This window comes from Carcharhinus amblyrhynchos, chromosome 20 (assembly GCF_965287045.1).
Source record: "Carcharhinus amblyrhynchos chromosome 20, sCarAmb.v2.hapA, whole genome shotgun sequence".
NCBI lineage: Eukaryota > Metazoa > Chordata > Chondrichthyes > Carcharhiniformes > Carcharhinidae > Carcharhinus > Carcharhinus amblyrhynchos.
In genome coordinates this window covers 16,822,252-16,834,490 of record NC_137343.1, presented here as the reverse complement: position 1 = coordinate 16,834,490, position 12,239 = coordinate 16,822,252, and the positions used below count along the sequence as shown (strand labels likewise).

Below are 12,239 nucleotides of genomic sequence, written 5' to 3'. Positions count from 1 at the left end.
TGCAAATTATTTCCTTCTCATCATGTTCATTAGCTTGACAAGATCCACTGTACTACACATTGTGCACCTCATATGAAGTCCAGGGATTTTCCATGCCCAATCTGGGCAGGCATATTTAGAGGCATGATTGGAAAGTCTTGCGATAAGGATCTAGTCATGTTTCCAAGTGAAATCCCACCACTGCCATCAGTGACGAACTGTGTTTCCTGGCATGGAATGTCAGGAACTTAATTTTAATGTTTATGGCCACATGCTGGAATCATGTTCCACATCACTTCAAATTTCAATCCCATATCCTGGGAAATATGCAACACAGACTGAAGAAAATACGCAAGATCATGAGATGAGGTAGTGGTGGTGGGGGAAGAGCTGAGGGCAGGAAGCATTGAAGAAATCAGCCACACATTTAGAAAAGCAGCTCAAGATTCAGCATCCTTTTGCAGCCGAAATCATTCAACATCAATTCCACTGACATGCTTGGGACAGGATTTTCTGCCTTCCTTGGAGGCGTGTTTTATGGTGGTGGAGGTGGCCCCCATTGGATGGCAGTGGAATTCCTAGTCCTGCCAGTGTCAATGGGGTTTTCTGTCGTTCACACTCTCTGGTGCTTGGAAACCCACAGCAGGTGCTCACCATCAGTTGGACTGAACAATCCCACCGGCGAGAATGCCCAGAAAATCCTGCCCCAGAATCTGGCATCTGATGCAATTGTGCTCACTCAAGCAACACACATTCCTGACAGTGCGACTGATTTTTCCTGAACTTTAAAGCCCTTGGGTGCAGGCTGTAAAATAATGAGTTTTATGGGGCTGCAGAACAATTAGTTGACTATGCAAGTTAAAGGATCATTTTACAAGAGATGGGCATGGAACAGTCACTGTGAGATGTGCCTAGAATCCCTTGCATTACATTGCTGTGCAATCTCTGGAGGACCAAGACCTGGAGGATCCTAACCTGCTTTGTGGTCTGGCTGTGCGGCAGTGGCATTGTCCTTGGCTTGTGGAGCTAGAGCTGATGGGAGGTCACAGGGGATTGGGATTAGCTGGACTCTACCAAAGTCACCAGCGTGAGGTGTTGGGCTGCTGGTCCTGCTCCCAAGCTGATTCCTTGAAAAGAAAGGGCAGCTAGCATGAGCTAGAGATGCTCTGCAGCCCTCTCACATTGGCACTGATTGCTGCCAGCTAGCACCCCAACAATGGAGTGTAGCCCCAGAGCAATGTAAGACCAATGCCCTGACCATAGTCTGCATGGCAGCTACCAGCCTAGTGGTATTGACCTTGGCATGTTGGTAGAACAGCAAGATCACCTCAGACAGAGGCATACAGATTCTCCATTGTGCCTTGCAAGCTAAGGAGTGCAGCAAACATTCCTTCCCGATATTCCCAAGTTTGTGTATGCAGTGACAGTAACTGAGGTAGAGTCAAGTCCAAAGACTCGTTATTTGACTTGGGCTCAGCAGATTCCTGTGCCTAGCTGTCCTCTGAGTGCGGCCCCTTGGGATGTCCCTATCTTTATATAAACGCAAAATACTGCGGATGCTAGAATCTGAAACAAAAACAGAAAGTGTTGGAAAATCTCAGCAGGTCTGACAGCATCTGTGAGGAGAGAATACGACCAACATTGAGTCTAGATGATCCTTCGTCAGAAGTGTCTTCAGACCTGCTGAGATTTTCCACCATTTTCTGTTTTTGTCATGTCCCTACCTTTGTCTGCTGTGGATCAGAACTACACTATTCTCTCTAGATTGTGACCCTGAAGCTACTCTTAAATCAGGTTTCACTGAGCTGTGTGTGTCTGCGTAGGTGAAAGGTGTGGGTGAGTGTTATAACAAGTTTTCAATTAGCATGACATCAGATTCATTTCCCAAGGTGTCTCTGAGGCTCAAGTCAGAGGCCTGACTAATGGGTGACCTCTGATGTTTCCCAGATGTGCTTGTGAAAGAAAGGAGAGATCATTAGTGCTTGACAGGGACTGTGGAAGAGGAAACATTGCTCACAGTATAATTGTCTGATGTACATTGTAGTGTAGGATCCTCACTTGGTTGAATGCTGTGGAACTCACCGTCAGCACAGGAACAGTATACATCCTCGCTGGTTTTATTCTCAAAGTCAGTCAGGACCTTCAGTTCGGGCATTCTAGTCCTGCTCTGGGACTTCTCCCTTTTTTATATGCCAACTTGTCCTGCATGATGACAGGTGTAGTGAGCAGGACACCTGCCATGCCAGATGAGAAGAATGTGTAACATGAGTGGGTAGCGAGTGATACCATGGATGGAAAGAGGCCATGATTCACAGAGTACGTGTGAAAGGGTTAGTGCTGAAGTCCCTCGAATTGGCAGTGAGAGAGATCCCTGTAGATGTATGATGTGTTTGCGTGTGTGAGAGTTGACAGTGATGAGAATATGAAATGGATAAGATCATTCATCCTTTTCCTGCACTTGGTAGCTTACCTCTTTTGTATGGCATTGGTGTTCACCACCATACCTGATAGAAGTTTACAAAATGTTGAGAGGAATAGATAGGGTGGACTCTCAGAGGCTATTTCCCCGGGTTGAAATGGTCGCTACGAGAGGACACAGATTTAAGGTGCGGGGAGGGAGGTTCAGAAGTGATGTTAGGGGTAAGTTTTTCACTCAGAGGGTGGTGAGTGAATGGAATCGGCTGCCGTCAGTGGTGGTGGAGGCGAACTCGCTGGGGTCTTTTAAAAGACTTCTGGATGAGTATATGGGGTTTAATGAGATTGAGGGTTATAGATAGGTCTGTAGGTTGGTAGGTGATGTGATCGGCGCAACTTGTGGCCCGAAGGGCCTGTTTGTGCTGTAGTGTTCTATGTTCTATGTTCTATCTCTCAAACTGGATTGATCATCTTGAGTGAGGTTATTTGGCCAGTGGAGGAGGGTGTACAGGACTTCAGGGTGGGCCTCCACTGTGTCCTGCAGGCACTTAAAAGAGCTGTCACTGAATCTGCTGGCAGCATGTTTTCTCCCTTTGGAAGTCATGACTTTCCAACAACTTTTGATCTCTTAAGAGTTTGCTAGGTCTGATCAGGAACACCCTTTAAATATGGCTCTGGGATTAGAGAAGGCCAGAAGTCTCAGTGGGACAGACGAATTAGAGGCCACCCCGCCAGTGATTCAAAACTGGATATGGCAGAAAAGCTGCCATTGCCGTTGTTGGCAAGTTAAACACAGATTTCCCCTCCTGCTTTCAGACTTTGCTAGTTTCTCGAAAAATCGCAGCCAAAGTTAATAACAACGTGATCCTTGATCACACCAAGATCCTATGTACTGAAGTCATATTACAGTTATGCTGACTTAGGGTCTGCTGGCCATATAGAAGATCTGAGAATGCTGAAAATGTTCTGTACTGTAAGCTGGTGCGAGGCAGGCAGATGCACGAAGGGCAGAAAAACTAGTGCAAGGATGATCAAGCTATGCAATGTGAACTGTTAGCTGGGAACGCCTTACAGCTGACTATACAGCCTCATGGTATGCAATGCAGGGTGGTATCAACTGGTAAGATAATCAGAATATAGATCAATCTGCTGATAAAGGAACAGTAAAAACACAAGTTGGCGAAGCATTCAGGCTGGTTAGTTAATAAACAAGGAATTCTGTCTCTTTCATATTGGTCTTAATAGTCAAAAGCAGACATGACCAAATCTATTTAAAACAAGATTACAACTTTGAGTATGAGGGAATGTTACTGCCATCTACTGCCTTATCAACTGTGAAAATATATGTGCTGTGGATTAATATCCAATGTTCACACTAAGCTATGAGAGTGCATGGCCACGCAGCAGCCTGACAAATACTGCGCTAGTCTTATTCTGGGATGAATGATATTCATGCATAATGATGTCTGCAGAAAAAACTTAAAAGGGACCTGCACTAAAAAATGGGCTTCACAAGGAGAACACTGTTAATATCCACTGAGAAATGAATTCACAGGCACATTCCAGTTATGATTCTGCTTATTTACAAATGAGACTTCTGCCCTGTCCATCAGGGAGTAGAAATTTAGATCTCAATAGTGTCTTACACTATCCTTCAATGTACATTGCTTACATTTGGGTTCTCCCCACAGTGGCATCACCAAGATCAAAAATTCCACATTTGCAAGGTCACAAGAATAATACCAAATCATTTGTGTTCTGCTGTCCTGTCATCTGGTGTAACCCACCTACCTCTTTTCTTTTTCCGGAGCTCCCTCATTGCAGCTCGAATCATCTTCCTTTTTTCAAAATCTGTTGTTACATCAAGCTTCAGAATATAGATGAGAAGAGCAGTATTTTAACATAGTAATCTTTTTGTAAATAGATCTTTTGTTCTCCTAAAACTACAACATCAGACTATATTAATACCTTAATTAATTAAGGCAGTAAATTGATGTACTACATCAACCAGGAAAATCCCAACCCGTGCTGAGTTAGTTGATTTCAACCAGCTGGCAGTACTGGTTCTACAAGTGACTTCTGTGAAAATGGGCTAAAGAGAAAGACAATTGGTCATGATTACCACTCTTGTCATCACTGTTTGACAAACCCTCTGGAAATGTGTACATATGGATACCCAGTATTCAAACAACAAGTGTTGACGTCAATGCTCACTGCAGTCAAAAGATTTGTTGATATCCACTAAATAAGCTAACATGGGAAGAATGGATATTGGGGTGAGGTATTAGATCAGCATCCATGAAACCATTTCCAAATAATACATCAACATCTTCAGAAGCAGAAAAGATAAAATTTGCAGGACTAAAAGAATAAAGGTGCAAAACAAGTTAGAAAACTGTGATTGACACTTTGTGGTTCGCAAAAGCTCATACAGAGAAATTTAACCTGGAGTTTCCCTTGTTCACCAAGCATTCTGATATCAGGGGTGGAATTTTTCCTAAAAATTCTAAAATGGGAGTCCTCCATGCTGGTCTTTTGGGCTAGCTCAGCACTACAATCTTTCAACACTCCATCAGTTTTTTCTGACAGCTGGGAGCTATGCATCGGGGTGGGGGAAGTCTACGTGTGCCGGTGAAATCAGCGGACCCCCAACATGCCCCCCACCTCCATCATGACCCCCTCCTTGGTCCACCCCTGCACTCCGTACCCCACTCTTGAAATCCTCCTCCCCTTGCCAATACCCCACTTGCCAACCACACCTCTTTCAGAGTTCAACCTTTGCCAATGGACCTCCTCCTTGCAGACCACTCCCATACAGAGCTCCTCCCTCCCCGACCACCCCACTTGCAAGGATTCTCCCTTATACAACTCCTCCCTGCAGAGCTTCCTCCTTGCATTAGCCCCCATCATAGCCCCCATCATAGCCCCACTCCCACTGGCTCCATCCCCACTTAGACCACACTTCCTTGGCACTGTCCCAGACACACCTATTGCGTGGAGATGGTGTCCAGAGAAGTAGTGATTCTTGCCAGCATGACATCTTGCTGGCAAGGGTGAGAAGCTTCTGGAAGGGTGGAAGTCGCTGTCCCAGGCTCGCTAATAGTGCTGAAATTAAGTCATTCCTTTCTGGGTGCAAAGCCATTCTTGTCGGCAAAACAGGGCCGGGAAGATACCAAACAGATTCATGCCCAGTACAAATCATATATTTAGCCCGGCGAACAATGCTGATCGATTAACGCAGCGAGCCAGTAAGATCGCACCCCAACTGTTTTACAACTCGTTAAAGACTGGCAGTGCCATTTAGTAACTAAGTGAATAAAACCCCCACTGGATTAGAATTTTATTTTCTCCTGATCTTACTCTAAGTGCCATATATCCAAAGTTCTAAATGTTTTGTACAATGTGGGGTACAACTGCGTATTTAGGAGCAAATAAGATCAAGTGTTTTCATCTGATGTAGCTAAATGATTAAAAAAAACTTTTGATAACTTCAATGAAAAGAATATAAATAATCAATAGATCAAACAATAACTTCACAATGGCGTGTAACATTCCAGTAAAAGAACTCTGGACTTTTTCCTGTGCGATATAATTCCAAACAGTCATATACTTAAAAAACACAAAGCAACTAATTTTCCCCTAAAATCATCACTCGCCAGTTTTTAAATGTACAACAAAACTTTTCTAAAGTAAATAGAATCATAGAAAAACTACAACACAAACAGGCCCTTCGGCCCACAAGTTGAGCCGATCTTAAACTCCAGCAAGTACAAGCCCAAACTGTTTAATCTTTCCTCATAGGTCAACCTGTTCATCCCTGGAATCAATCTGGTGAACCACCTCTGAAATGCCTCCAATGCCTCCAATCCTTTCTCAAAGGATGTTAGTTAGTTGTTTCTATAGTGTAGTGGTTATCACATTCATCCAACATGTGAAATGTCCCCAATTTGAAACCACGCAGAAACATTAATCAAGCTTAATGGTGTCACAATGGCACAGTGGTAATCACTGTTGCCTCACAGTGCCAGGGACTCGGGTTCGATTCCTGGCTTGGGTTACTGTCTGTGTGGAGTTTGCACATTCTCTCAGTGTCTGTGTGGGTTCCCTCTGGACGCTCTGGTTTCTTCCCACACTCCAAAGATGTGTGAGTTAGGTGGATTTGGCCATGCTAAATTGCCCTATAAAGTCAGGAAGACTAGCTTGGGTCAATATGTGGGGTTATGGGGATAGAGCCTGGATGGGATTGTGGTTGGTGCAGACTCGATGGGCTGAATGTCTCCTTCTGCACTGTAGGATTCTATGAATCTAAACAAAGAGACCAAAATTGGACACAATATTCCAGATGTGGTCTCACCAATACCCTATCCAATTACAACTACTTTTACACTCCAGTCTTTCTGCAATAAATGCCTTTTTGATTACATGCTGCACCTGCATACTGACTTTCTATGATTCATAGGCATAGACAGGCAGATCCCTCTGCCCAGACTCATTTTGAATCTGCTTTCCATTTAGTTAATAATTTGCCTATTTTTTCTGCCAAAATGGAGAACCTCACATTTATCCACATTAAATTCTATCTGCCAAATTTTGGCCCATTCTCCTAGCCTATCTATATCTGTCTGTAGAATCTTTATATCCTCTTCACTGCCTGCTTGCCCACCTATGTCAGTATCATCCACAAATTTTGCTATATGTCACGCTCTGTCCCTACTTGCTGATCATTTGTACAGATTGTAAACAGTTGAGGTCCAAGGACTGACCCCTGCGGCACCCAACCAGTTACATTTTGCCAACCAAAGAAGGACCCATTTATCCCGACCCTCTGCTTTTTGTCAGTCAGCCAGCCAATCTTTAATCCAATCTAGTACTCTACAACCCCTTGCGATCTCACCTTCTGGATCAGTCTTTTCCCTACCACAGAGGTCGAATTAACTGGCATGTAGTTTGCTACTTTTTGTCTCTCTCTCTTTTTGAATGGGGGATGCCACATTAGCGCGTTTCTAATCCACCAGGACATTACCAGAATCTAAGGAATTTTGAAATATCACAACTAATCTCTGCTGCCACCTCCTTTAATACCCTAAGGTACAGATCATTAGGTCCTGGAGACTCATCTGAATTTAATTCCATTAGTTTATTCAATATCCTCTCCCTAGTGAAGGTTATTGCACCAATTTGCTCTGCATTAACTACAGTTTTTGGAAAATCTTCATTATTCTCTACTGTGAAAACAGAGGCAAAATATTGGTTTAGTGTCTGACATTTCTGTGTTTTCCATTAATACCTCACCAGTATCATCCTCTAAAGGACCAACATTTACCTTAGCTATTCTCTTCCTCTTTATATAAGTGAAGGAGCTTTTGGTATCTGTGTTGATGTTTTCTACTAGTTTCCTTTCACAGTACATCTTAGCTCTTTTGATTCTATTTTTAGTAGCCTTTTGCTAAACTTTAAAGTTCTCTCAATCCTCCAGCTTGCTGCTAGCTTTTGCAGTTTGGTATGCCCTAGTTTTTGCCTTTATGTCCTCTTTGACTTCCTTGTCTAGCCACAGAATGTTTTTCTTCCTTTTACAATTCCTCTTCCTCTCAATAACATACTTTAATGTCTCCCTGAACACCTGCCCTTGTTCCTCAACTGCTCTGCCCTCAATTATTTGTGCCCAGTATACTTGGGTCAACTCTTTCCTCAGGCCTGTATAATTACCTCTGCCCAACACTAAAGCTCTAGAACAGCACTCTGTCTTCTCTTCCTCAATCTGAATCTGAAATTCTAGCATGCTGTGATCACTCTTTCCAAGAGGATCTTTGACAACAAGATTATTTATCAATCCTTCTTCAGTATATAACACTAAATCTAAAATGCCTGTTCCCTGGTTGGTTCCATAATGTATCACTCTAAAAAAACAATCCCTCATACACTATATGAAATCTCCCTCGAGGTTATCTTAACCAATTTGATTAATTCAGTCAATGTGCATATTAAAATCACCCATGATAACTGATGGGCCCTCCTTACAAGTCCTCATTATTTCTTAGTTTATATTATGCCCCACTTTGAAAAGATTGCTCGAGGGTCTGTAAATTACTCCTACAAAGTGGAGGGCAGCAGGAAAGCCACCTAAAGAATTTGGTGAGGCAAACTTGCTAGTGGGAAATGTAAAATTCTGCCCATATTTTCTATAATGGACACATACCATTTTGTCCAGGACCTCTTCGTCTTCAATAGCACTCAAATCCTCCAAACTGGGTTTGCTTTTTCCCTCTTTCGCATTCTCCTTCTCTTTCTCCTCCATACCATTGGGTAAAATAACCTCAAACTGCTGTAGTGATTGGGCTGCTTCAGTCATCACTGGCTCAGTGTCCATCTGCAAAGACAAATAACCAGGTTTCTTTTACTTCATTTGTCTGGTGCAAATATTGATGCATTTCAAATTCGATAGCCTGAATAAAAAAATGGCCTGAAGCAGAGAGCTCCATCATCAGCTCCTGGGAAAACCAACCTTTGACAAAGAATTATAATAAGCATGGTTTTTGTCATTTATTTATGTTGATTTGTTAATCTATAGTGAAATTCTAACCTATTCCCAAAGCATATTGCAAACTTCAAACTATTCAGTATTTGCACATCAAACTAACTATAAAACCAAACATAACTAGCAGTATAAGAATGTTTTGTTAATTATAATTTTATTCAGTTTGTTGCAAACACTTAGGAGTTAGTTAGTAGGGTGAATAAGTAAATTAAAGATTTCTCCTCAAATCACAGCAATAATCATGGTAAGGTTATTAAATGAAACCGTAAAACCTGGAAATCACTGCACTACAAATGATGTTATATTAATGCTTAATGCATTTCCATTAAAATCCCTCACTGTTATTTCAACAAAGACTTAAACCTTTTTACTTTAAGTGGATTAATACTTCAGAAAAAATAGTTGATGGATGAATTGGATTCAAACTTATGGTGGCTTGTATATCATAACTCACAGAAAGTTCCTGCTCAAACCATCTCATATTGACCAAAGCAAATAGTTTAATATAAGTGGTTAAGCCTACCTGGACAAACTCTCACCAAGTCAAAATTAAGGACTGTGTGAAACTACCATGGCTTCTGAGGACTTCAAGATAAATTTAAAATTTATATTTTCTCTTAATTTCCATAATTATCCCAACTCAGAACATCATTTCCAATAGTGTGGGTTTCATTCTATAAATATATAGTTACAATGCTCAGCTGAAATGATGGGGAACATACATTTATTGATCTCAGCACAAATGTAAAGTATTATTTTTAAATGGCACGTGTGCTCAATGAACATCGAACTGGATAAAGCAAACTCAAATGGTCATTTGCAGTGGTTATAGAACACTTGATTTTTATCTTTTATTTTATCATTGACCTAATTTTTTAATCAAAACATTAGGACAATACTTCTTTTAAGGATTTAATATGTAATACAGGCAGTACCACAAAAAGCATCTTCTGAGTCTGTGCCAATCCACACACTTAAATATCAGCATGACCCTTTAGCAATGTTTGTCGGCCTTGCTGCCAGTATTAAAATAGACAACAAAGAAACAAGGCATTGTCTATGATAAACTGGAACTTTTTTTGGCTTAATTCATTGTAGCAATGCAGGCAGCTACTTTGCTCTACATCACATCTGTGTCAACACTGGCACCAAAAATAACTTACTAATTCATATTACCAGCATTATTTATCAGTAATTACACCAGATATGCTTGCAGCAGTTTCATCAAAATTGCCAATCCTTCAGTGGAAGTGTTGCCATATAATAACCTCAAGGCGTGCACTGGCTGTCAACTTCTACCAGTACTAACCCACGATAAGCTTCACAAGATAATAATTATTGTGCAATAACCCATCATGATTTTGAAAGTCATATTATCATGGTGTCAAAGTTATAAATCATTGTTTCACTTTATGACAAAACGTGAAAGTCAATTGATACTTGATTTTTGTCATTTATTTATGTTGATTTGTTAATCTATAGTGAAATTCTAACCTATTCCCAAAGCATATTGCAAACTTCAAACTATTCAGTCTTTGCACATCAAACTAACTATAAAATCAAACATAACTTGCAGTATAAGAATGTTTTGTTAATTATAATTTTATTCAGTTTGTTGCAAACACTTAGAATTAGTAGGGTGAATAAGTAAATTAAAGATTTCTCCTCAAATCACAGCAATAATCATGGTAAGGTTATTAAATGAAACTCCTTACAGACAAGTCACCTTATCCTCTACCATTTTCTAAAATAAATCTTATGCTACATTTACCATAATGTGTAAATGCGTCTTTGCTAAATTAGCTGAGTTTTGTGTAAGCTATGCTAGGGACACCACATATGGTTTTTGTATCCCTAGATTAGGAAAAGCTAGAAAGCTGGGCCCTTTACTCAAAGATTACCATGCAACAAACTCCATTGGAAATAGTTGCATGTGGACTCAGATGAGAAGATTAAGCAGAACAATGGAGCGCTGTGAAAAAAATATCTTGCTGACATTCACAGTCTTGGCATGAACATGAAGAAAACCATTTGCAGAACATTCCAGAAACACTCATTGCTTGTAAGACTTTACCAGAGGAAAAATCATTCCCTTGAGAATAGATAGCAGGTAGAAGTAAACTCATGAGAATAAGAGTTGAAAAAACACCAATGCTTAAATGTACTTGATTTAGAAGAAAAAGTGATGGTTTACAAAATCACACTGCCTATACTCTTACATACTTGTTATTACCAACATTGTCCATATCCGGTCAGAACATAACAGACATACTTTACAAGCCTATATTAGATTGATATAACATACACATTTAGCAAAAATAGATGCTTTTAGATTTCTTCACTTTGATGTGTACAGAAATTCCATAAATACTGGTCAATTATATAGTTTGTTCTTTCAGTTTGGATTGTGGAACACTTTACCTATGGACTGAAATAACAACCGAGTATCCAAGTTTAGTTACAAAACAGAATTGAATAATGCTTTGATTAAAATAAAATGACTACCAATTTACAGTGAAAATCTAAAAGGTGAATTTCACATTATTGAACCCAAAAGGAGTGGATTCCAGGGAAGTGCCGGAAGATTGGAAAACGGCTAACGTTACGCCGTTGTTTAAGAAGCGTGGCAGGCAAAAGGCAGGGAATTATAGGCCGGTTAGTTTAACGTCTGTTGTAGGTAAAATGTTAGGATCCGTCATCAAGGAGAAAATAGCGAGGCATCTTGAGGAGAATTGTTTGATAGAGCAGATGCAGCACAGTTTCGTTAAGGGGAAGTCGTGTCTGACCAATTTATTGGAGTTCCGTGAGGACGTGTTCAGGGCGGTGGATAGAGGAGAGCAGGTGGATGTGGTGTTTTTTGATTTTCAGAAGGCATTTGACAAAGTGCCTCACAAGAGGTTATTACAGAAGGTCAGGGGGCATGGAGTTGGGGGTAGGGTGTTAGCGTGGATAAGGGATTGGCTGTCAATTAGGAGGCAGAGAGTGGGGGTCAATGGGTGCTATTCGGATTGGCGGTTGGTGACTAGTGGAGTGCCCCAGGGGTCGGTGCTGGGGCCTCAGCTATTCACCATTTATATAGATGATCTGGAGGAGGGAACCGAGTGTATGGTGTCGAAATTTGCTGATGACACCAAGATTGGTGGAACGACAAATTGTGCGGAGGGTGTGGAGAGTCTGCAGAAGGATCTAGATAGGCTGGGCGAATGGGCCAGGAACTGGCAAATGGAATTTAATGATGGCAAATGTGAGGTTGTCCACTTTGGTAGGAATAATGGTAGGAAGGACTATTACTTACATGGCGAAAAACTGC

The 12,239-nt window shown here is 41.1% G+C and overlaps 1 protein-coding gene across 3 annotated transcripts in view; it reads right to left on the bottom strand.

Moving 5' to 3' along the window:
* smtnb (smoothelin b) overlaps positions 1-12,239 on the bottom strand; it is a 341,529-nt gene that overhangs the window by 47,173 nt on the left and 282,117 nt on the right. For all 3 annotated transcript variants that reach the window (XM_080208169.1, XM_080208168.1, XM_080208170.1), the window contains 2 exons: positions 8,591-8,761; positions 4,186-4,261 (listed from right to left, as the gene is read on the bottom strand). In XM_080208169.1, the coding sequence (XP_080064295.1) occupies positions 4,186-4,261; positions 8,591-8,761 (247 nt within the window). The remainder of the gene's footprint in view (positions 1-4,185; positions 4,262-8,590; positions 8,762-12,239) is intronic.